At 39.9% G+C, this 27,114-nt stretch overlaps 1 protein-coding gene across 1 annotated transcript in view; it reads left to right on the forward strand.

The window, feature by feature from the left end:
- LOC118556791 overlaps window positions 1-20,581 on the forward strand; it is a 45,199-nt gene extending 24,618 nt beyond the window's left edge. Inside the window, exons 10-12 of the mRNA XM_036125124.1 lie at window positions 19,967-20,059; window positions 20,171-20,274; window positions 20,578-20,581. Coding sequence (XP_035981017.1) covers window positions 19,967-20,059; window positions 20,171-20,274; window positions 20,578-20,581 — 201 coding nt within the window. The remainder of the gene's footprint in view (window positions 1-19,966; window positions 20,060-20,170; window positions 20,275-20,577) is intronic.
- Window positions 20,582-27,114: the final 6,533 nt, after the last annotated feature.

A 27,114-nucleotide genomic window follows, 5' to 3' on the forward strand; every position in this document is an offset into this window, starting at 1 on the left:
ATCATGAAAATAGCTCTCCTGCATCACCTTCCTATGCATTTGACATTGGAGCATACGCAAGTTGAACTCCAGCTAAGCCAGGGTGTCCAAGTTCTTTTGGACATGTACAAAGATTCTGTGGCAAAAACAGCATAGTTGTGAGAAAATATAAAGACTGCAAAATGGGCCGCTGCTGCAGACACACTATACACTATGATATAATATTATACACAATGTCAACACTTACTGATTAAAAACATATCACAGCGGCTTCACCTCATGAACCCTGACCTTTTAGTTCAGCTAATAATTATTTGACCACTTACAGGCACTTGGAGCCTCTGCACAGAGTGTTAGATATTCATCTTAGATGTTGAGCGGAAAATTAAGGGAGACAGTGATGTCATAAAGTCACATAACCTTGTTTCCACGGAGGAGAACACAATGATTTTTACACACACTTTACAAAACTTTCAATTATACTTTGAGCCATGCAAGACACATTTTTAAATGTTACAATGTGCATGGAAAGAAAGCAGTGAGACAGCAGTTTTAGGGTGACAGAAATAGCACAGGTGGAAGACCACGGGAGAAGCAATGAAGCCGGCAGGCGGGGGTAGACATTAAAACCTCTCAGGGGTCAAAGGACCTTGAATAAAAGAAGCTGCTATGTCAAAAGGGAGCTTAGTTCAAGTTAATCAGAAAATGCAAAAGCCTGGGCACCCCTCTAGAGGCTCCTGTTAATCGCTATGAGAAATAGACAATAGCCTCCATCACTGACCTCTAAAATGGTGTAGGTCCCAAAGTGTATGTGTGTGTGTGTGAAGGGGGGGGGGGGGGGGCACTGATTCTATTTACCCCTTTATCTCATTTTATTTGCATTTTGATCTTTTCCACCTACCCCTCTGAATCTGAAAGCCTCCCCTCCAGAGTCTGCCACCCTGCTCTTCTTCATTTGTGTCCACATCTTTGGACGTTCCTTGTCATCTGAGAGTCTCACTTGTGAGTGAGTGGCTGTGGTTTAAGGCTACATGCAAAGCCATTTCATCTTGATGACGAACCTTAACTTTGTTTTCCTCTTTTTTTGAATCAGTTCACATCAGGACATACATGGAACTGAGTGTTATTTTTTTATTTGCTAGTACCGCCTAGATTACTTTTCCTTCCCTCAATGCATTTCTCAGTCATTTCTAAGAATATGAAAAGTACACCACCTGAAGGTCCATTTTAATAAACTCAATCTATATTGTGACCATCTGTCTTCAGGCTCACTACCAAGCTGTTGGTTCCCTTTCCTTATTATTCAGCTGACTGTATGCTTGTTTCCTTCATCCGTTTCTCGCTGAACCACCTGGTGACTTTGTCAATCTGAGTTTTATGCAAACTGTATCTTTAGGACTGTGATAGACTGGCGACCTGGCCAGGGTGTACCCCGCCTCTCGCTCATTGACAGCTGGAAATAGGCACCGGCACCCCTCGCAACCCCACAAAGGATAGACGTGTTAGAAAATGGATGGATGGATGTATCTTTAGGAGAGTAAGAGTGATGCACCACGAAGTTAAGATGCTTGTGTTGGGCCCAGCCATGGGAGACCGAGGACTGAACACACAGGAATCAAAAGGCTGGCAAAGAACTCTGAACGACAGAAAGCACATTATCAACCCATTTTCATGACAGCTCCCAGGACGGAGGAGTCACAGCTGGAATCCCTGTGATGTCTTGAGCGGTTTCCAAATTTGACGACGCATCCTTCGAAAGACTAAGTCTATGTAGGCCGGATCTTTTGGAGGTTACGAAGCCCAGAAGTGAGCGGGCTGTGAAATTGGATGGTCAACCCATAACCACTGTTCCTGCCCTTACCTCAGTACAACTGCTGTCGCATAGCAATCATTACAGCATGAAGTACAGATATGGAGCCCAGACTTTTGCTCCCTTACAATGGGTTATTTTAACCCTTGATTAGCACCAGCAGTTGTACCATCATCACAGGCATGCAGAAAATGTAAATTTAGTCTCTCTAGGTGCCGCTTAGATATCTTTATGTTCTGCTTTGTAATTTTCAAGCCATTCAGTTTTCTCTATTTTCCATTATGTCTTTTGAACAATTACGTCACAGTATTTGCGGCAAAGCTGCGACGGTCTAATCTTGCCTGCAAGCTGAATTCTCACGGTATTTGTGCGATCACAAACACACAAGATTCCATCTTGTCCCACTCAAACATTTGAGAAGCGACCCAGCACGAATTGGTCCATCACATTTCGTTATTACTGTTTAAGGCAGGACATACTGCTGTGCCGAACGCAAGACCTACCAAGCCTAAAATTAACATGGCAGCACAGGAGGATGTAGGCGTAGCTGTTGCTATCACATCTGTTTTGTCAGAATCCACAATTTCATATTTGAAAGAAGAAGAGCAAGAAGTGCTTTGTGCATTTTTGAATGGCAAAGATCTTTGGGCCTGCTTATGACATTTCCATTTGATACTGTGATTGGCTAAGAACAAACTTTGGTTGGCGGCACTAGGTCACTCCGCCCAATATAGCCCGGAAGGTTCTGCTGAATGTCCCTGCTTTGGGAGCAGGCTCAGACTGATAATGTGTAGAACTAAACCAAGAGTGATACAGATTATCCATCTGCTTTGCCAGGTTAGCTATTGTCATGAACTTCCGGTTGATGTTGATGTTGTGTTCAATATAACATCAACATCCTTGATATGTTTTTAACAGAAAGGTGGATACATGAATTTAATTAAGTTTCTTTGTGAGAGCAGATGGCAAAGGAAAGGTGGAGGAGTGACCACTTTGTTTAACGATTCACTAAAATGTAAGGTGTTTTTGGGCAAATTTGTCTCTTGAATAGTTGGCTCTCCGGGTAAAGAGGCCAGTATACTCTGGAATGTTTACAGCCCTCCTAAGTCCAAATCAAACCTTTTTAATGATTTTAATTACCTCCCATCTACGATATGACTGTTTAATTACTATGTGATACACTTAGAAATTTTGGTTTGACTCAACATGTTACCAATGTGCAACAATATTTTGTATTATTGCACATTCGCAATAATACAAAATAATACTAACTAACTTTTTGTTCATTGCATTGTCATTCAAGCTAAGTTTAGAAATTGTTTGTGGACTGGTTATTGTCTATTTTATTGGGTTTCAATAACTGTAAGTACAATAACAATCACTACAAGATATTAATCCACCATTTATGTCCTGGCTCGCAATACACATCCCCACAGACTTCTCTATAGCAGTAAGAGTCACAGCTCCACAAAATAACTTTCTGCTTGTTATGATGTGGTCAGCTCTCATTGTTAGCTCCCATTATTCAAAAATATCCCAGGAGCTTCATTTTTCATCACAATCACCAAATCGCTAGTCACTCCAGCAGATACCGATGCAGTAGCGGTGTTTTGTTGTTGCCATTGTATTGAGACATAATGATATTATTGAGACATATTATTAGTGAACAGATTTGTGCTGAATATCGCCTCAAGCGTTACCGCTTTGCTTATATGACCACAAGATGGCCGCAACACCTGCGTCTAAATTTTGTAATTTGAAGAATTCCCTGTGGGACTTGAGCACAGCATTCGACACAGTGGATCACTCTATTCTATTAGAGTGCCAGGAAAACTGAAATAAACAAATGAACCCTCCTCCACTATCCGGGACTACTCAACACTTCAAGTGAGGAACATTCAGCGGAAAACCAAACTAAAGAAGGCTGCAGCTCCGGATGGCATCAGCTCCAGGCTCCTGAGGCGCTGCGCGATGAGCTGTCTGGTAGGCAGTTTGCCTGGCATCAGATGGATGATGCCATCCTGTTTCTTTTTTAAAAAGAGCAAGTAGAATTATTCCACAATTTATGAAGGCACATTGTAAGCAACCTTTCATAATTTAATAATGGTCTTAGAATAACTTTAATAATAGAATTGCTTAAAGCCCAGTAACGGACTGCACTACTTTGTTTAGGAAAAAAGTTATTGTCTAGCAGCAGAGCGCTGATAATGTGCAAAAATTATTTTGATTTCAATTTCATGTAGTAGAGACAATACATTCCAACTGCTGAAACAGAACAGGGTCTGAACGTTTGGCATGACTTTATCTCTTTGCCATTACTGTGTGCAGCCAGGGGGAAAACGGTTTGCTTCTTTGCTTCATGCATACCAGGTATGGATATCCATGTAAAATATGGATGTCAGGACAAGTTAGTTTTGAATTGTCCACGGACGCTGTCAAACCTGCTCAGTTAAACACACAATACACATGCGCATGCGGAAACACACAAACACAGCCTCTACTCTTATCTTTGACCGGTGCCTTTTTGTCCCACTGTTATTCATTTAAAGACGAGCCTGATAGAATTCAGGGCTTCATTAGGCAAAGCCTTCCTGTTTTCCATCTGAATAATGGAATGTAAACAAATAACTGCTCGTAAACAAAGTGTCCTATGAGGGTCTCTGCTGCTACACTTTTTAATTATTCCTGACAATTTATAATAAATTGTTATGGCGTCTTGAGAAAGGGATGTAAACAGATGATCCAAAGAACATAGAGAGATAGATGGAATGGAGAGGAAAACAATAAGGTATCTTTCAGGCTGCGTGATGCGTTGTGAAGAAATATTTTCCGATAAATAGATTTTTTTCTCTATTTTATCACAGTAAAACTATTTTGATCCAAACACCTTTTAAAATAAAAAAAGGTAGATTTCAAATGGGTAATTTATTCATTCATTATTAGTGAACCATGATTTAACAGTGATTATCCCCATTTCTCTGGACAATTTAAATTCAGCCCATTAAACCTCTCTGACAACATGAAGTAGGGCTAAAAGATCCCTATAGAAAGAAATTGGAAATAAAAGCACTACTACCTATTAATCTAGAAAGGATTAGAGAACCGTTTGTTTTTTTCTTCATGTGTCCTGTCACAGCATTTCAGGCATACCATATACTGTAGAGAAGCTCATTGTCTACATGTGGCAGGGCAGTTCTGCTCAACTAAAGGATATTCAAGATTGAATCCTAATTGCAAGATTTGTTTATTAGGCAAGACAAGTTTAATTGTATAGCACTTATGCTGTTTAAAATGCTGTTTAAAATGCTTAATCCAGATTAAATCCAATTCAATCCAGACTGAATTCAACGTCAGAGCTAGCAGGCCACATTGAAGTGATAGTAAACTGTTTGTATGATCATCTATGAGGATTATTTCTGTGTCTGTGTTTGGGTGTGTGTCAGTGGGTGAGCGTATCTATAGAAGTAAGACTGTTTGAGTTGAGTGGCAGTATGGGTGCCAATTTGTTACCTGAGTTGCAAAAGTGGTGATAATGGTAGAAAGCTTGCAATACACAGCTGTCACGGTTTTAGAAAGATTTCAAGGGATAGATCAAGAAGACAGAACACATGCTTCACCAGAAGGTGAGCAATTTCTAGGGACATGGGAAGCTTCTTGAGATGAATTAAATGACAAGCTTTAAAGAAATGGTAAACAATTGTAAGAATAGTTGTAAATCCTTTAGAGACAGTTAACCCAGAGATGAAGTTCAAAGCAATATGGGAATGGGGATGTTTTGTAACTACCAGGGTAGGTTGATTTCAGGTCTTGTTCTCTCACATAAATGGCAAGAGAGAACATGTTCCCTCATGTCTTTGTAGAGCGAAAGCCACCAGAAGGTTTGCCTGATCAAAGATCAAAGCAATAGCATGGCCGATAACAGGGTGACAGGAACAGGAACCTGGGAGTATGTGCCCAATTGATAAGATGTGCGGTGACAAAAAAAGGCATAAATATCTAATTAAAGGGACCTGTACCCCAGTCGTTTTTAGAAGCTGCACTTGGAGAACCAAGTCGTGAATCTCCCAGGTAATAGCCCAAATGACACCAGATGATGGTAGATTAGTGGTATCGAGTGCTTCAGTATTAGAGAACTATTGTCTGGACAAGCCTCAGGTTTGGTGTTCAGCCTGTTCTGTAAGAGACGATGAAGTTAAAACATGAAAAGAAAAATTACCACCTCGACTGGTGTGGGTTAAGAGCCTCTTTAAGATATGAAATGTCCTTATAATCTATTCAGACAATGACAGGGTGTTCTGCTCCCTCCAACCTATGCTGCCAATCTTTATTAGCCATTTTTCATAGCCAGTCACTCTCAGTCCTCAACAGGTTGAGTGGTGGCCTAGTGGTTATAGCAGTAGACTTGCCTTTTGAGAAGGCTGCAAGAACCTTGTTCAAACCCCTGCCACTATGGATCTTTGAGCAAGACCCTTAGCCCCAGATTGCTCCATGGGAATTGTAAGTGGCCCATTGCTCCCTACTGGGATGGATTAAATGCACTAGACAAATTTTGTTGGAATTTATAATTGGAATGACAAATATTTCTTCTTCTTATAAAAACAGTTTATTTCTGACATAGCTAACAGCTGGAAGGAAATGTTCCACTGATGAAGTTTGTTTTCAGGGGTTATGGTTAGCTCCAGCCCCTCAATAGCTACTTCAATACCTACCTCCATAAAAACCAATTTCTTGGGATCTGACTTGATGAGGATAGGAGCTTGGGCACATTTATTTTTAAGATCCTGAAAACGTCTGTCAGCATCAACAGACCAGTTAAACATGCCTCTTGGAAGAAATAAATGCACTAAACTAAATTAACCTGCTGTAGAAGTAGGTAATGCCCAAGAAATATTGCAACTGTTTCTATTTAGTAGGTGTTGGCCGATTTAGTACTGCCTGGATCTATAAGGACAATACAGTAGGTCCCAGAGTGGATCATCGGGGTACTCCACAAGACAAAATAGCTATGCCAGGGAAAAAAGTATTTATACAAACTGTGAGACACCTATCTAAGAGGTAAAACTGGAACCATTTCAAAACCACACCAAACTTCCACTTGGACAGGAGCTGCACTCTCAGAGTTAAAACCAGGAACAAATTGTGTTTGCATCTACATGAAAGGTATTCAAACCCTGGTCCTCAAAACCAACTATCCTGGATGTTTTAGGTGTTTCCCTCCCCCTACAAACCTGTCTTCAATAACTGTGATTAACTGGCCTCTGCAGCCCTTGATGGCTGCTGAGGATGTAATGCAGTGTTACAGGACTGTTTTGAGTGCACAGACTGGGAAATGTTCAGGAATGCTGCAAATGAAAACCAACACACCAATGTAGAGGAGTATGCTAAATCTGTGTCTTCATACCTCTAGAAGGTAACCATGATGTATTATAAAACTAACTGTGGAGCTGGGTGGGACTCTGGTACGGCACTCAATTGGTTCAAATTCTACTCAAAGAACAGGGACTTCTTTGTGTCAATAGGTAACTTATCAAACTGACCAAAAGGAGCGGTAGAACTTGTAGAGCTCTGCCAGAACAGGAGGTAACTTCTGCAGAGGAGAAAAACAAGATATCAGTTCAAAATCAGAGAAAAGTAGTCTCATATCCCAATGGATATGACACAGGCAGCCAAATGGCCTGCACAAAGATAGGTCATCAGTGAAGCTCAGCAGCCACAGACCCCAGGCCAATAATAGATAGAGGTGGTGTACCATGCCCAATTGTCCACCAACCCAGCGACACCAGCATTTCCAGCCATGGAGTCAAGCCCTTGGCAGCTGGAACTCGGAAGGAGGGCACATTACCATTCCACCTGGTGAGCTAGCCCCAGAGAGATCAAGACGAAGGGATAGTCACCAAAGCACAGTAGCCTACAGCCCAAGGTGGGTCTTACACCACTCACCGTTCCGGGACATGGCCTGAGCATCAACAAAATGTTGTGATAAATGCACTAAAATGCAATTAAGTTTGGGTTGTGGCTGAGTTATTCAGGACACCACTGCTTGTTGACAGCAAGCTCTCCCCCACCTCAACCACAAAGCTCTAAGTGCGTCTAGTGTAATACAATTGAGGTGCTGTCAGGTTGTGTGGAGTTGTAGCAGGACCAAAATGCAGACAAGAGCTTGGGTGACACATGATGATTTATTTAAGCAACAGCAAACTTACAGGCAGGGCAGGCGAAGACATGGACCACGGGTAAGACAAGAAGAAGACTGGAACAGGGATAGGATAACGGAAGAACCGTTAGGAGATTAGGAGGAACCTAAATAAACAATACTAAAAAGGTGAGAACAGACAGAATGCATGATCCCCAGGAACCTAAAAATAATTCAACACCTGGGGATAGTGACAGGTGCTGGACTGGACTATACTTACCAGCGGAGGGAGGGGCACTTTCTGATGCTCCCCCATGCCTGCGATGTCTATCCTCACAAATCAAGACCCCTCTGGAGTGGAGTGTTGCAGGTCAAGAGTCATTTCTAAGGCTTTGGTAACTAATGGGCAGGATTTCCTGCTTCAGAAAGTGCTGAAGGAGAAAGTCAGGGGTGCAGGTCTTGACCTGTGTTATGCCACAAGACAATGATCCAAAGCAGACCAGCAAAACCACTTGTTGATTGCACATAAAATAAAGGTTTTTGAGGTGTATATGTCTAGAGAGTCTGAAAAGTCATTACCAGCTGTTTCAGAAGTTAAGAGGATGGGCATTATGGCTTCAGTTGAAATTGTAAGGAGGTCAGAGTGTATTATATCGGCCAAGGTCCCCACAAAGATACCACTACAAAGGCATGTTGTGAAAAGGCACAGGTGCTTCCTCCCTTTGCAGCTTTACTCCAGTGACCTTTGCTGCAAAGATAACTTTACAGCAACGATATCAATAGCAGACAGACTTATTTTTAGGTGCTTGACTCATGGCTGCCTCCATTGTTTAAGATTAAGGCTAAACCGTTTATTGGAGTGTAATATAGCCTAAAACACAGAAATAGCTTCATCTGGGGTTTTTGTTGTTGTCCTCAGCTCATCCATCATGTTATATCAAACAAAGATTTGACAGGGGACAAATGTTTCATCATTGTAAAAGTTTTTTTTTCTTCTTTGCAGATTGATTGTATTGTGTTTTCACACTGAGCTAATTGAAAAATGAGTGGAACATTAGAACCTTCTGATGTGGTGCAGGCCAAACCAGGCATGTAATCAGACGAAGACACAAGGTAACCTTTGCATTCACTCAATCTCAAACAGTGAGTCAATAAGTTCCTGATTAGAGGATTATAATCAGTCAGTTATATATACGCAGGCTGTTAATCACCTCTTGAAAACACATCAGCAGATTTATGAACTGCAAGATGAATGTTAAAGGGATAAAACTCTGTGTAAAAACACGTATCTAGGAAGCATTTAACGGGTTTCCTCAGGATGGGTGACTGGGTGTTTGGTACGTGCAGGGCCACCATGTGTCCAGCCTATTAAAATGCTTCACCAGAAAGGAAGATATATACAATTTGTAGACAACCAATATAAAAGGAAACAGGAACATATCATTATAAAGCTCCAGGTGGTTGGGTCATTAAAGGTCAGTGGTCTGAGAAGCTTTACAGACAATAAGGCGAAGGGACTCAATCTGGGGGAAGAGGAAACTGTTAAGTGGTTATTTATGACCACCATAGAACCAGGAAGATCTACAAACATCAGCTATAAAATAAGTGGAATTGTGATCATTTTAATTCGCTCTCCTATGAACAACTAACAGATTATAAAGAAAAAATGTGTGTTACAAAAGGAGACAGACCCCTTTAATGTTGTCATACTTTTTTGTGTATAAACCACAGAATATATATTTTTAGGTGACGGGCCAACACAGAATGGTGTATAATTGTGTAGTGAAAGTAAGAAAAAAAATTCTATTGTTTCCAGATTAAGTGTTCTATACCATTTTATTCAACACAACCAGAGTAACACGCAGATGGATTCTTTTCACTCATTAGTTGTCTCACGAAGGCAATAGGTTGCAGCAGAAGTAATTCAGGGGCGTCTGAGTAATTATTTAATTATTTTCATATTTTATTTGTAAACAAAATTGCAATCTCTTCATGTCCTTCCACTGCACAATTTTGCACTGCTGTGCGCTGGTTTATCATATACAATTTGAATAAAATACACTTTGTGGTTGTAAGGCGACAAAATGTGACAAAGTTCAAGGAGTATGAATAGATTTGCAAGTCCCCAAATTAAGTGGTAAAGATGAAAAAATATATATAAAAAAGTTGCAAGTCTTTCTTGAGTATGGTCCTCTTTGTCTGATAAGTCCTTTGTGATGAAAGTCATCACTGATACATTTGTCAGGACAGAGAAAAAAGTTAATTACTTTTTAACATATCTATCCATCTGTGGTTGTCTGCCATTTGACTGGAGAGCTAATGTCTGCTCTTTTTCCATTTTTTACTTATTTTTTACTATCCTGGTGCATCACTTTAAAAGAGCAAATTTATTACTTTAAAGTCCTGGTTGAATGTGACTGTTTAAATTAGATATAAAAACCTAATCTTCATGAAAGTGCATCACATCATATGCATTGAAGCTCCATAGACTTCAAACCCCCCATTTGATTATGGAGGCAGAAGTGTCATACTGATGAAAATAGATGTACTGTGGGAGGTTCTGCCAATCAATGTTGGAGTAATTACAGCTTTCTCCCTTCCGTTATTGAATTTGACCCCCTGATTTGAAGTCTTTCATCACATTAGTGTAAAACAGGATTGCTTCATGACCCTGGTGGATACATGGAACATTACAATAATTCTGTTTTGTATTTTAAAGTATACCGTAAAACACATACCCATATTTCAGATCATTGAGGGGAGGATTTATGTGCATTTTATGCCATCTTTTTAGGGTTCCATTCTTTTCTTTTTTTAATCAGTAGAAAACAGCATTAAATGGTCCTAGTCATATATCTCAAGATCATGAATGCAAAAAAACAATATATTAATCGTCAAATAAAACAATATACATTAAGCATTCATCCTGATATTGTTTAGTTGTCTTTTTTGAGCCTGAAAATAAATTTGCACTGGACGCGATCAGCAGATATAAATATTGTTGTGCAAATGTCGGCAGTACCGCAGGACTATCAGAATAAGAGATGGCAACAATTGATGCAGAACTCATAGTCATAGTTGACTAGGTCCCTTTAACATTTTTAGAATGTGTCCTGGAGACTATCACAATTGTATTTTTGATCTGAAAGACATTTAATCGGATCTAATGATGAAGGCTGAGGACTGATAGAGTCCCATAAAGGGAAGTGTTGTGAAAAAAAACTAATCATCTCTGTCCCTCTAAGGAAATAATCAGGTAATTAAAATGATTTGTGATCATCATAATTTAGTACCCTACGCGGGAGTAATCTCACATAGGCACTAAATTAGGTAGAGCTGGCCCTGGCTTTTGGTGTTCACTTTTGACATTCACGCGGCCTCATCAGTGCACAACAGATCATATTATACCCCCAAAACCTAAGAAAAATGAATTTTGTTGTCATGACTCTTTTAAGAAACCCGCGGTTTTGTTCAATGGATGGGGTTGTGTGCTGCAAGGTCAAACAGTCCGATGCTTGGAGGAGTAAGGAGCAGTAAGGAGAAGACAATTTTACAAACCTTAATCTATCAAAAAAAAGTAGTAAACCAGTAATCAGAACTCAGTTTTCTAATCATGATAAAAGAAAACTGTGGGCAACAATATCAAAAGCTGAAGTAAGGTCCATCAGTACAAAGATCACAGTCAGGCTGAGCATCACCATTAACCAAATATTATTATCATTAAAGCCGTTAGGATACTGTGTGAATATTTAAAACAAGACTGAGAGATTTAAAAAAATTCCATTCTCATACAAAAACATATTTAATTGAATAAAAACAATTTTTTCCAAGATTTTAGAGCGGAAGGGAAGCTTTGAGATAGGTCTGAATTTTGATTAGACAGAACAGTCGATTCCCTCACCTAATTATACTGAACTCTTGAATTGAAGGCATCCAGACATACTGTCTGATTAATGTATTTCTACAACTGTGGGGACTTATGGAGTGTTGAAATTGCATCCCAAGATGACCAGGTCCTCTTTAAATATGTAGAAAATCAAATAAAAAGAGGTTCTGATGTCACGGCTATAATTCATTCTTTCCTTCCTAACGCAGTAGAACAGTAATCATTTTCACTCCCTTCACCCCGGTACAAACAGACCATAAACAGCAGCACGTAAAATGCAATAAATATGACAGAACAAGATGTTCCACAAATAAGTATAATTTTCTCACACTTAGGCACATAATGTACAATTTCTGATACACCAACGTGCATAACAAAATCACAAAGCAATGCAACAGCTCTATGGGTTCAGCGGCATCTACTGAACCCATAGAGCTGCAGACAAGCTCACTATATGTTCATTCTATCTGATAAAAGCTGCCTTATTGTTGAAACATTGGTATTTTAAATTGCCTGCAGTACAATATTAAATCAATATGTCTTTTAAGAAAGCAAAACTGAAAAAACGTTCCCTCCATTAACCCTCTCTGTCAGACTTACCCTAGCAGAGCACTATACCTCGTGTACTTGACTGACTAATCTTTAGCATAGATCTGTCTTATTTTCAACCTCTGCCTGATGGTTTTTGTTGCTTTACACTTGCTTCCATGTACCTGTTTTGCAGTATAATGTTTTGATAATTTTCTTTTGTGTTCAAAGAGATGTCATAGTACACAATAAAGTAAGTCCCTCATTTTCTTTCCGTCCATGACTTTTATAAACATTTAGTGACCATTATAATAAAAAACATATCCCTTGAGATATCTGTATCTATTAGCTCATTCCACGCTATCTTGCCTTTACAGTGTTGCTGTTTTAAACATTAGAATGACTGAGTTATATAGAAGAATAACTATTACTTCAAAAATTTAACACATTTAACTTGAGTCTTTAAATGGAACCGTTGAGGTCGTGTTGCCCATAATCCTTAAAATGTAAAGGGCCAGTTCAATCAGTGTCGCTCTGTCTTTGCGTAGGAGTGTGCCTTGGTAAAAATTTGAGGTGTCCTTTCTTGAAACTAGTCTAGCAGCCTGTAATCTCTGTGGCAGGAGACCTCTGAGAACATACCAATTACTGCTTGTCTCAGAGAAAAGAAGCTGACCTCAGCAAGGAGGTGACCAATAATTATCTTTGCCTAAACAGCTACATGGAAAATGCTGAAATGCTTGTTTTATGAGATCAAATCTTCATAAAATAGAAAAACACAAGCTTTTGAAATCAGTAAATAAGACTATGGTGTTGGGAAATAATGAGTAAGCTCTTTTCTGTGGGCAGAGGGTTTACAGAAAAATTAGTCATCACTCAGCTTAAATGGCACGTGGGTATTGATGCATTGATTTGATGGTGAATAACAACCCACATTGAAGTTACACATATACCTCTGTTGGACCAGAGTCATTCTGTAGTCCCAAAGTCAGTTTTTAAACCAAGCTTAACTGCCAAGTAAAACATTTGTTTAAGATCAGATTTAAATAAAAAAAATTGATAGGTCCAGAAAAAGTGCAAATCACGCAACAAATAAATCTAAAAGACAACTTAATTTGCTTCTTTCCCCATTAGTGAATTTCTTTCAGTTGTAATATGGTGATATTAGTATCAATTTGTGAAAAATTATGTAATAATCTCTGCCTTTATCCTGGGCTGGATGATATAGTAGAAAAAAAGCACATCAATAAAATACAAATCATACTGATCTATATGGATAATTATCAAAACATCAACAAAAATATATCTTAAGTGCAGTCCTTGCCATTTCATGCTTATGCTTATATATATAGAAAACAACATGCAAACATTGAATTCACCCCTTTATTAAATCAACTTTTTATAAAATCTGCAAGTTTAAAAAAAACAAGAAAAAACAAGTGCTCTCTGAAATCATCATGGGGGGCGGTGCGTTCCTGGGTCTGTATTTGTGATTGGTTGGGAGGATTAATGACTGATAGGCTAAAATGCAAAACAAACGAATACTGCTCTTCTATTAAATTTTTTACTGACCCTTTTTTTTATTGGTCAGTAAAATAATTCAATAACAATATATATTGTTATTGAATTATTGTCCAGCTCTACTTTATCCATCTATCTTTTTTGAGAAATATAATTGCGAGAAATAATGTTAAATCTGAATATATTTTTATGTATTGATTCTGTACGGGAAGATTGAAATAACACTTACTTTCATCTAAGGTTTGAACCTTTGAGTTGTACACACTGCGCAGTAATGACAAGACGCTTTCCAGAAATCAGCTGAAAAGACAAAAACAAAATGAGAGCCATTCACCATGAACAGTGTTCTCTAACCAGCACTAATACACTTCCATCCATCCACCCATCCATCCATGACACTAGCAGTCAATAGGTGATCTACATACAGAACAGATCACCAGCTGACCACAGTATAAGACCTTCTAAGTCAAGCCAAGAACTCGTGCTAGTAAAGCTCAGGTGATGCGGGACTGACCAGATGTCTTTAAAGCAGACGAGGAATAGGCCTTAGTTCTTGTTACTTTGTTTTTCCTTAAGCAATATACACCATGATGATAGCAAAACACTGAGGAGAACAGTGAAATATTACAACGTAATTGACCTAACTAGTACACGTGCTTAGTCCACTAGCTGAACTACTAAGAACAGTTTGACTGTAAACAACGAAGAAAAGATTTATTCCACACAAGCAACTAAAAATCATATAAAACAACAACCTGTGAAAACACATGGAAAATGTCATTTTAATTTATTTTTAAAAGAGATATTCCAGATATTAGTTTTGTTGCTTTATTAAGTTGAGAGCTACAATGCAAGATAGAGAGAGAGAGACAGAGAGGAATTATGCCAACTTGTTTGCATGTTGGTGTTGTACAGGTAGGTAGAAAGAGTCAAACTGTACAGGCTGGGTAGTAACCACAAGAAAAATCCTGGATATAATGAAGGACACCCCTGATTTTGTATTCAGAAAACAAAATGTAATTTTTCTACACTCGACTGTGCATAGGCTTACTCCATTGCAGTGTCACTCTGCGCTGGTTAGCTAAACATGAGGATGACACTCCACTGACAATAAAACACATCCTGGATAAACTGAAGGATTAAGCAAAATTTGTATTTGTAAGAAGAAAATGTCCATTATTTTGCATTAATTGTGATTTCCAACCCCAAAAACACATAGATATAGAGAGATATTAGTGCTGATTTGTGTGTGCAGCTGGTTTGCTCACCATTAGTCCTGATAATAATGGCTAAATGCAAACTTGATGGAAGGTTTTCAGTAACTGGCTAAACTTTGTTTGATTTTAGTTATAACATTGACAGTTAAAATGCCATTTGAATGTATTTGCCTCCAAAAATGCTTATCTCTAAGTTTTTCTTTTCATATTTCATCAAAATGTGTGAACAGTTGTGTACATACTCCTGGGAGGGTGAGCGGAGATGTTTTAAGATGCAGGAGGTCAACTGCAGAAGGACATGAAAGATTTCTGTTGACAGATACAGATGGCAAAGTTTAGATCCCATAAATAAATGATGTCACTCTGCTATCACCATCATATCTTATGGTTACTGGGATCTTGGGGAAAAGTTATGTGTTTACCAGCTTCTCGCTATTTAAAGTTGAAATGATCATAAGTCACAGCAGGTGTACCAAACTCCTGCTAATGACTTAGCGACAATAAGTATATCCACATGCAGTTATACAGCAGATATTCACTCTCTATGGTGTCAAACTAAGGACACGTGGAAAACGGTTCATGCAGATGTTTCATTGATAATATTCAACGAGACGACGTGAAAAATTGTTTTAGTTCATACTGATTTTGACTGAGCTTAGTGCAATAAAAAAGCAGGTCCGCATTGACGTTTGATTATTTGAACTTTGCAGCAAAGGAATCTGGCTGTTGGGAATTTACATACCCATTTTTTTCCAGAAGTGCTGATGCAATGGTTTATAAGCAGCAATCTGCTGTAGTTTTCTGATGATGCATGATAAATGGGAGATGCTGAAAAGTGCATCTTCCATTTCTAGATTTAAAACAAGGACAGAATGACACATGGAGAATTGTCACAACATTACAGAATATCAGCCTATTCCTCCAGCAGCACACAGAAAACAAAGAGAGATGCGGGTGTGTTTTGAGCTAAAAGGCCATTTTGATAAATATGTTTCTACCAAGACTTAAAAGCGTATTTGTTTCATATTTCAGGCCAAGACTCTCAATTACATTCTATGCAAAAGCAATCAAAAAATTGCACTTAGGTTCTTTGAAGTATATTTTAATTGATCAGTTCAAGCAGGCAGAGCTTTCTTTGAGATTTCTTAATCACTTTAACAAAGCATAGATTTCGATGGCAGACCATTTTCATGCTACCACAATTACCAGAGATCATCCATAATTAATGTTTTAACTAACAAGGACTCATGTTTTAGTTTTATGTGCTGGAATATAAACTAATACTGCTCACTACATCAACTCTGTAGCAATGTTGAGCTGTGACAAAGTATTATTGGTCATAAATCGATCAATACTTTTTAGTCTATCCAAAAAAATCTATCTTTTAAGTCACAGAATTACATATTACATACAAAGAAGCATGGGAAGAGTTGTCTTGAGTTCTTAGAATCAAAACAGATTACAGAATCAACTTAAAATTATTAACCCACAATACGAACTACTAACATCAAGAGTCAGGTTTATCAGTTATCAAACTAATGCCTATTCAGTAATCATTAAGAGTGCAAAAGGCACAAAAAACAACTTAAAATCAAACAAACAATTAAAGAACGTAGTACGTGACACTGCAAAAGGTGAAATTTGAAATCTGTATGTCTAAAATGTGTCCAGAGTTTGTCAGTCCGTGAACTGCTTAAAGGAACTATACCTGATTTTGCACAAATTCGAACCCTGAGTGAGGAGAACAGTTGAGTTTGAACTGTAAGCCCCACTGCTATCAGTTTTTTCCCCATGAGAAACCCTCATCATATACGACACTAAACACACGCCTCAAGCTCGTGCACAATTGTCCAGAGGAAACGAGGCGTCATCGAGGGACTTTTCTTTGTTTTATTTAAGATAAATGCCTAGGTCTAAGGCAAATGATGTGTTCCTATGTGAATGGTCAACACTTACATGCATGCCTCGCTGTTCTGTTCACATACCCTGTCGTGCACGCGCTGGAGGAGCTGCTGCTTAGCAACGGCTCCGCAACTCATTGTTCCATTGGTAGAGAAAGGCATCCCAGGTTGTCTCCAGTTTGCTGCTTGTTTCTAATTAAAAAAAAGCCTGAAATTGCTCGAAAGTACAATTAGTCAATTATTATTATTATCAAATTACATATTTAACTCAATACATTGCATAAAAAGTATTTTTCTTTACAAGACAAAAATAAATTAAGGTATAGTTCTTTAATGCAATACATTTTAATTGTGAATTTTGAGTTATTCTGAGTTTGAATGCGTAATTTAGTCTGAAGCCCCTTTTACATCATTATTCTACAATAAATGTACAACTGCAAAAGGATTAACAATTACTTAGATGTTTTACAACTAGCAGTTTACAGATTACGGTGGATTTCCCAGAGACAATGCTATATGTTGCAGTGCTCATGCATCCGTGTTTGTGTATATCAGCTTGTCTTAGTCACTCCTCCTATTTTGGGGATGCCAGAAGATTACCTATAAGGTTAAGCATTGGTAATAAATGCTTTAACACCAAGCAGGGGGAAGCAGGTTCTGAAAAAAAAATTCTGGTCCATAAGCAGTTTAAAGCAGGGGTGTCAAACTCATTTTGGTTTAGGGGCCGCATACAGCTTAATCTGATCTCAAGAGGGCCACACGAGTAAACTCATTGCAAGATTAAATAGAACTAATAAATGTGAACTTGTTGTTGATTTTTATATTAAATGAATTTCACTTTTACACAATATATTGTGAATAACCTCAGCGTTTTTAAGAAAAGTATGTGCAAATACTTTTACTCAGTTAAACATTTACTTGTGCATTATACGTAATAACTGATCACAGTGATTGTTGAAAAACATTTATTCACATTTTTTGGGACTTAAAAACACTGTCCTGCATGACAAAATAATAAAACAGATAAAAATTAAGAAATTATTTAAAATTAAAATTAAAAATTATTAAATTAATTATTAAAAATAAATTTTACACATCAAGCTCAGTGCTACCATCTGCTGATTAAATCACAACGCCCCTCGTGGACAATATAGTAACTGCAGATTTTTAATTAAATGAAGTACATGTTTTTTTCAATAATTGTTTTATCATTCTCTTCCTTTTATCTGCTCTTTCTTTCACCTTTTCTTTTTTTCTTCTTGTTCTTCCTTTCCTGTCATACTTTCCCATTGTAGTGTCCACATCATTTGAGATATTCCCCGCATGAATCATAATAAAACTATTCACATTCATAAATCAAGCAGAGCACTATGGCAAAAGCCATACTGCTCCACTGGTGAAAGTCAAATCTTTTTGGCATTAAGACAATTCTTATTGCCACATTGCCAGACAGGACACTGAAAACAAAAATCATTGTTGAATAATGATAATGCATTTAGCCACCGGGCCGGAGTAAATTGTTCGGCGGGCCTGAACTGGCCCGCGGGCCGTATGTTTGACACTCTTGGTTTAAGGTAACTGAGCTATTCTACCGGAATGGTGTAAAGAATTGGGCATGTTATGATATGTTGCCAAAAGAATGGCACAACAGAAAGAAAATAAGAAATAAATGACAAACTAATCTTTGACTTATTTCCATGAAAAGACATGTGACAAACGTATAATACGGTCAATTTCCTACTGCTAAACTGTATCAACAAATTGCACTCAGATAATGTGTTTATTTCTGTTTAACAGAAACATTTGAGGACAAGTAACGTAGATATCTATATGTTGGGGACAGAATTAGAATTCTTTGCTGAAAGGTAGTAGTGGTCCGATTATTCTTTTGATAAAATGTGGAAATTTGGAGCTACGTCCTTTTTATAAAGACTTTTCAAGGGCAATCTACAAACAGATAGGTATGAGATAGACAAACATATTCAGTCACATGTTTAAATTCTGATTATCATTCCAAATATGCAATTGTTTCCCAAGACTCCCAACCATTTTTCAGTGTTTTGCATTTAGAATAACTCATTAAAAAGCATGAAAAAAATTAAACTTTCACTGGCAAAAGTATCCTTTGCACCTGAACATTTACATTATATCTACAGGTTGCAGTGCAATTTGTTGAAAATGCAGTCCACAGTGGGGGAATTTTGAGTTCAAAAGCACATTGAAGCATGCAGATACATGAAAAGGAAAAATAAATAAAAATAATAATATAATATATATATATATATATATATATTAGAATATGAGACTGTACAATGAGGGCACAATTACAACATGGGAAAAATACAGGACAATCATAAGTTATTAAAAATTTTTCTTTTTTTCATCACAATATAATTATGAGCTAGGTATTCATCTTCCTCCTTCCTTAACCTGCCTGCACCCTCCTCTTTCAAATTATGCTCTACTTTCTCTCACATAATAGCTCATCACACTCAACCCACTCAGTCATGCGTTCTCAGTCATTTTCTTGGAGGGAAAGGGTTACCTCCAATTCTTCTGTTCCCTGTTTGTTCTCTTCCCCCCTGCCTGCAACATCCTCTCCTCTAATCCTCTTTTGAATGTTTTTGTTTTTCTTAATCTGAACAACAGTCTCAGTGAATCCAACAGAAATCTAATTAAATTCAATTACTTTTCTTTACAAAGCTTACATCCTCCTGTAGGCTAAAAGAAATATCTATAAAAGGACAAAGGAGTTGGCAGCAATGAAGGATGTGGCGGATGACTTTAAGGGACCTTTTGCCTTGACGGCATAAGCCTTAGAGCACAATGCACCATTATATAAACCATAACGCACTCTATATAAAGCATAACATACTCAATATGACGACAAACATGGCTGTAGCTCTGTCGGCTACATGTGCTGAAATAAAAAATGGTTCCAGGGGTCCTAAAGTACATCAGGGATGTGTCCTCAGCCCTGCTTTCTTCACCCAGGACTGTTCTGCTATCCACCTCTTCAAGTTTGCGGATGACACCCCTGTGGTGGGTCTGATCTCCAACAATCATGAGACCCACTATAGAGATGAGGTCCACAATATGACGTGGTGGTGCTCCGGGAACAACCTGATCCTGAACAAGGAGGTAATAATAGATTACAGGAGGTCCAGAAGGACTGAACACGCTCCTCTCTGCATATAGGGGGAGGTGGTGGAGCGCGTGGACAGCTATAGATTCCTGGGCCTCCACATCTCCTCCGACCTCTCCTGGACCGTGAACACCTTCCATCTGGTGAAGAAGGCCCAGCAACGACTCTTCTTCCTCAGGAAACTGAAAAAGATCTGGACTTTCCACTAAACTGCTAAAGGACTTCTATAGGGCTACCATAGAGAGTTTGTTATGTCTCAGCATAACTGCATGGTATGGGAGCTGCACAGTACAGGAGAGGAAGGACTTAGCACGGGTGGTGAGAACAGTGCAGAGGATTGTGGGATGTCGTCTGCAGGATATGGACTCAGCGTATGCAGCACGAGTCCAAAGAAGGGCCAGACACATCTACACTGATCCCACCCACCCAGGCAATGTGCTGTTTGCCCCTCTCCCATCAGGTAAACGCTTCAGAAGCATTAAATCCTGTGAGGGCTACTGCCTCCTGATGTTACATCAACATATACATACGTTAAAATCGCTCCACTGTTACTGCCGCAGTTCTTCAGCAGAGGGTGATGGAACCCTGCTGAGAGGTTGTCCATCAAAAGCTCATCATATGTTACAATCTATCATGATTTAGGTTTTTGTTTTGTTCTGGACTAATTAGTTTCCACTCCTCTCAGCCGACAGTCATCTGTCACCACCCAATCAGCCCAGATCAGCTCCACCTGCTGCCAGTAATTGCTGTCAACTCTGCTCACCTGTTCACCTGCCTACATTTACCTGCCTCAGTCATCCACTCACTGCCAGAACGTCTCATATCATCTTGTTTCATCTAGTGCGATGTGCCCTGCCTCTACTAGTTCCTATGTGCTCAGCCAGCTGAACTCTTCTGATAAAAGTCGCCTGTGTCTGCATGCTGCGCAAGTCTTCCTGTTTCCCCGTGAGTTTCAGCCGCTTGCTCTGCCTGTTCTGGTGGTTCCCTGGTCCACATCACCTGTTCTGGTCTGTTACCATCTACTACCTGCATCTTTTGGTCTCCTGCTCAACCCTGCCTGCCTGCACCTTCAGCCATTATTCATCTGTCAAATCTGGATCTACTGCCACTATTCATCCTCACAATAAACCTTTTAAAAACATAACTCTGTGTCCGGCTGAATATCAGATTGACCAGCATTATCCATTACAACAATCCATCTAATGTTAAATATGTTCAAGTCCATCATATGGTACAATCACACTACTGTTTGTCACTGATTTAAAGTGTTTGGCCCACATGCAGATCACACTCAGGAGACCAGAATACAAAGGTACATAAACATTTATTCAACAAGCTAGAGACGACGGCGAAGGGAGTCGACGGGGACGTCTGGGAACGTGGGGGGCGAGGTCACAACTCTGATGGCACAGAACGAGAGGTTAGTACTAAGACCACGAACGAGGGGAAACTACAAGGTGTAAGGCTTACCATGGGTACATCCGGAATAAACCCGAGGGGAGGAGGTGAGTGGGCTCTGCTTAGAGGACTGCCTAAGGCAGGACGTCAGGGCCGCGGTGGAGAAGGTGGCTTCGAGGCAGGGAGGCTGAGCGATGGAGGGTGAGCAGGGTCCGAAGGGCGTGACTTGGGGAAGCGTAGCTGGCCGGCTGCCAGCTGGAGACCACATAGGAGAATACAATGGAGTAAGACAAGGAGATTCTACAGGAGACCTGGGAATGCTGCGGAGCACAAGAGACACAAGTTAGCGCAAGGAGCGAGGGACGTCTTAAAGACAGAGGCCCACTGAGTCATACCACAAAGGTTAACACTCTGGCAGTGTAGTGCTGGCAGCCGTCTGCTTCTATGCTCCCACAGAGGGCCGTGTGATGCAGGGAACCTGCGGCTCAGTGCCTCCCCGCTCATCAGCAGCCACCTGCGGAAAGAGAGGGGGGGAAATAGAGGCCCACAGAACCCTGACACTGTTATTACCTATTTGCACACTCTTCTCTTAGGAATATCAAATTGCACATTTCTATAAATGTAGCCTCAAAATCATTGCACAAAGCACCTTATTACCTCACTATTTGTGATTCATGAAGGACGGGCTAATCTGTGCAACATGGCTCATATCACCTGCGTAGGGACTGATATCAAAACCCTTGGACTCTGACACCAATGTTTTATCTTTTTCAGGAGCTAATGTGAAAAAAAGATGTACACATGTTTATAGTCTGTTGTTTTTTTGCATGTACTCCAAGCCGGAGTATGTCCTGAAAAGAATTTCACCGCGGTAACACACGGTGACAATAAAGAATCTTGAATGAAACCTGAGTGATGTTCCCAAAAAAACTCCTGTGAATGAATCACCAGACTGTTCTGCTGCCTTTTCCTGAGAACAAGGCAGTATGACCTTAGCCACCCCATAAACCGTAAGGCTGAGCAATAATTTTATCGTGGTTGGCACTGCCAAGCATCTGTCATAATTACCCTGGGCTTCTGTGGATGTTACACTCCCACAGGTAAATGCTCATAAAAGGCTGATATGCACAAAAAAGTCCTGCATCTATCAAAACATGGCAGTCATTGCCAGCTTTTTAAGCTATCTACACATTTATGTCTCAGCTATTAACTATAAAACGGCCTCTCAAGCGTGTAAATGGATTAGTCAACATTACTGGTATTTGTAGAGTAAACTATCCAAGCAATTTGACATTAAAACCAAGTGGAAATTATGCAAAGCACTTTAAGTTGTGTAATAAGCTTTAATTTTGCATTTATGCTGCTTCTTACTGTACAGGAAGGATATAAAGCAGATCGACTGATAACTGCTGTCCTTTTTCTACCCCTGATCATTTAAATTTCAAATACCACGCTGCCTGCGGTCTTTTCATCTTCAAAAGGATAAAAAGAAATATAGATCATGCTGCTGTTAGTGTATGATCTTATGTTAGCTTCTTCAGTGACCTGATTTATATGCAGCGTTTGTTAAACTGCTATGATCTGATTAGTGCCGTAGTTATATAAAAGAAAACAAATCTGAAATGGGGACAATTGCAAAGAAATGTACAGTGACTGCTGCATGAAGGTCCACAGGATTAAATTAACACTTTGTATAACCAAGTTTAAAAAATGTAGTCCTATTTGAGTTTCATGAGGTTATATTATTGATTGTATTCATAAATTGCCCCTCAGATCTTAGCTATTGATGTAAGATTAATCAGAGCTAATAAATAAGGTTATAATTCTTAGTGGCAAGAACTGTACTACTTAATCTAAATTGCAATTAATTCATCTCTACATTCAATTTACAATTAATAAAAAAAATTCCTTTCTTATTAACCCAGTTTTTTTGTTTGTTTGTTTCTCTGCTGACACCATGTTGGGGATTATGAAACAGAAACCTCCCATGTTCCCATCAAACTGCAATGCAGCTAAAGTATAAAGAGTATTAAGTCCAGTTTTGTCCATCCCGTTTTACTAACATTTCCTTTCAGAACCAGTGCTGCACCAAACTAAAGTCAGACACATGACAGGGTCAGAATACTGTATATCTTTTTTAAATCAATGTGTCCTGTATTTTAAATGTCAGCCTCAGATATTCTGTTTCATAGTCGTTTCGTTCCAACATGTATTTGTAGGACTTCTAACTATTTTCTATCGAAACAGAAAATTGTGTTCTGAAAGCTGCACACTGATGCACAGCTGTGTATTTGTTTTGCTCTTATTTACAGTCCGAGCACTGTCGGGGCCATTATAAGTGTCCTTTACTTCCAAACAGCGCCCTCAGGCAAAGACCACCTGCAGTGAGTCTGCTTCGCATTAAGATTTAATTTCCAGCCCTGATGTACCATCACAATGTCAGAAAAAGCCGCCCGGTCACCATCAGTGTCCCAGCATTAGAAGGGCTTTGGTGCTTTGCAGCCATTTTCCTCATGACTTCAAAAGGACTCATCAACAGTTATTTGCTACAATGATGTGACAGTCTGATAATAATTATTATGCTTGGGAAATAATAGGAAAAAGACACCTGTATCACCTTTTACTATATATTTACACCTTTATTTAAAAATCAGCAAGATTAAAATCATTCTATTTTTGGGTATTAGCTCAGCCTGTAATACTATTATTTCACAGCATGTGGTGAAGAAACCAGGCGCTCTGGATTTTAACTCCTATTTGTGCAACTAGCTGTTTTAAAAATGCTCACAAACATTCCAAGTGGTGCAGGTGAAAACAACATTTTTGGTGCAATCTCTCAGAGTAGTGGTTCTCCTCATGGTTAGGGTTTTGAGTCCACTTTGGTTTTCTCTGATGAGTCGTGACGAGTGCACAATGTCCACTCCAAAAGCATGGGAAGCTTACAAAGTATGTGGACGACACCATAGTAAAGCACGTCATGACAGTACTCTAGTAAAGTACCCCTGTGCTGCTGTGCTCTGTTTGGTTTCTGCTCTGTCTTCTCTGACCTCCAGTCAGTCGGGGCAGATGACCGTTCACACTGAGCCTGGTTCTGCTGGAGGTTTCTTTCTGTAAAAGGGGAGTTTTCCTCTGCAGTGGCATACATCCGCCACAAGGTGTCACTAATCCGGCATGCCACCTGCCGCCCTTCTGCGAAAATGCTTAGATTTTCGGGTTATTTAATACCTACTATATATTTACATTCAATTATTCATGTATTAAGTTCACATAATTTAACAAACATGTTCAAGCAACACACTGACACACTGTGGCCGTTAGGTGCCACAAAGATGCCACGATAAGTCCATAGGATGGCAGGATGCCACCAGCTGCCACAAAGCTGGCGGTAATTAAACAAGGTTTTATTGGAAATAATATGAATAAAACATGGTTATTTGGAAGTAGTTAGAGTAACGGGTAGCTAACAAATCATTTGCCCACACACAGCCACAGGAATGCAGCAACAGCTGTGACATCTTCTTGGTAAGTGCATACCAGTGAAAGTCCTGCAGCCATCGCCGCAATTGCCACTCCTGCTGCCACAAGAAGAGCCAGTAGTTGGTGGAGGTGTCACAAGAAGTGCCAGGACTTGGTGGAGGTTCAGCTTTTATTGGAAATAATGCAATAAAAATATGATTATTTACAAGTAGCTATAGTGTAACAGACGTCTGTAACAAACAGTTTGCGTAAAAACAGAAACAGCAGTTCCACACCGCATGCCACACCGCATGCCACACCGCATGCCACTCCGCATGCCACATCGCATGCCACACCGCATGCCACTCCGCATGCCACACCGCATGCCACACCGCATGCCACTCCGCATGCCACATCGCATGCCACACCGCATGCCACACCGCATGCCACATCGCATGCCACACCGCATGCCACTCCGCATGCCACATCGCATGCCACACCGCATGCCACTCCGCATGCCACTCCGCATGCCACACCGCATGCCACTCCGCATGCCACACAGCATGCCACACCGCATGCCACTGCATGCCACACCGCATGCCACTCCGCATGCCACTCCGCATGCCACACCGCATGCCACTCCGCATGCCACAAATCACAGCATGCCACAGGAAGTGCCGGTGTCAGATGCCGCTGCCACAAATTGAGCCTGCTGTCTCTCCATTTTTGACCATTATGTCTGTATCATTTGATTGAATTGCCTTTGTAAATTGCCCTAACATGGCATGTGTTGTAAATTGACACTGTATAAACACACTGATTTTATTTGATGATGAGCAGCAAACGGCGAAGACGTAAACCGTGTCTCTGAGGATGGGGGTCGAGAACCACCCAGCCTTAAATTTCAGCTTGCTCATCTGGTGACGTTGTTGCAGGGTTCTGTGGCCTCCCATTGAGCCTCCTCTGTTTTTATGGCCTGTTGGTCTTGCCTCCTGGCTAAGCTCCTCAACTATTTTTGGATTGAGCTTCAGTCCCTTCTTCCAAGACCCCGTCAATCTTGTCCAGGCTAACTACATCTTGGATATGTTTTGCTAAAATTGCCATCTGAGAGCAATTTGGTCAACAGCATATTTGGTACCCCTTAAGTATAAATCTGTTTTCCATGAAATAACTTTAGACAAATAAAACATTTTGTTTTAGTCTGATAATGGAAGACGTTAAAGCTGCACAAAGAAAGCGGTACCTTACAGCAGCTAGTTTGAAATAGAACTTCAAATTATTAATCCCTTATTTAACAGTGATCTTATAATCACTGTTGTGCAATTGGGCCATGAGAAAAAAGATGAAGTTTAAAGCTACTAAACTATGAAACTTTTAGAGGCCCCCAGGGCTCTGCCCTATACAGCAGGGGGGCCAACACCGTAACGATGCTGAGCTGCCTTTCTCCCATCTTCCTCTTTGCCTGTGAACCTTCGAGGAGAGAATTGTACACCGGGGAGACAAACCACCCATGCATGGGGTTTGCAGACTCACCACATATGCAGGCAGAATCTAAGCTAAGTACATCCCTGCCCTGTTCCAACATCGGAGCTTGAACAGTCGACCGCCATGGAAACAGACTGTTTATGATCTTTCTCAGCTGTCGCAGGAATGCTGAGTCGAGACGGCGCAGAGCAATCTCCTGTGGCCAGGACAAGCTAAGAGGAAAGCTGATCTGAAGTCGGCTGCTGCAACCTGCACAGGAAACCCCACAAGAAGCAGCTACGCCAGGAAGGCTGTGCAGAGGTCCCAGTGTCCACAGCTCGAGCAAATCCCCACGGAGCCGTGTACAGCTCGCCCAGGCCTGGTTTCCCAAACGACGGCTGTTTGCCCCCTTTCAAGCTGGCCACCTGCTCGCTGCTCAGATAACCAGCTCTACCTAGGAGTAATTCACTGCAACCGGATGCCCCATCTCCACAACCAGAGACAACGGCAGAGGTTTGGCAGAGAAACAAATAGGGAGAGTTTAGAACGGTTTACCTTTAATATATTTATTCTACTTCTTTGTTTTCACATGAGGTGTGAGTCTTTCCCGGCTTTTCAAACAAAATAGGAAGAACAAAAGGAAGTCACATAACAGTTAAAAGAAAAAACTGTAATTAGA

This window comes from Fundulus heteroclitus, chromosome 21 (genome assembly GCF_011125445.2).
Source record: "Fundulus heteroclitus isolate FHET01 chromosome 21, MU-UCD_Fhet_4.1, whole genome shotgun sequence".
Lineage (NCBI taxonomy): Eukaryota > Metazoa > Chordata > Actinopteri > Cyprinodontiformes > Fundulidae > Fundulus > Fundulus heteroclitus.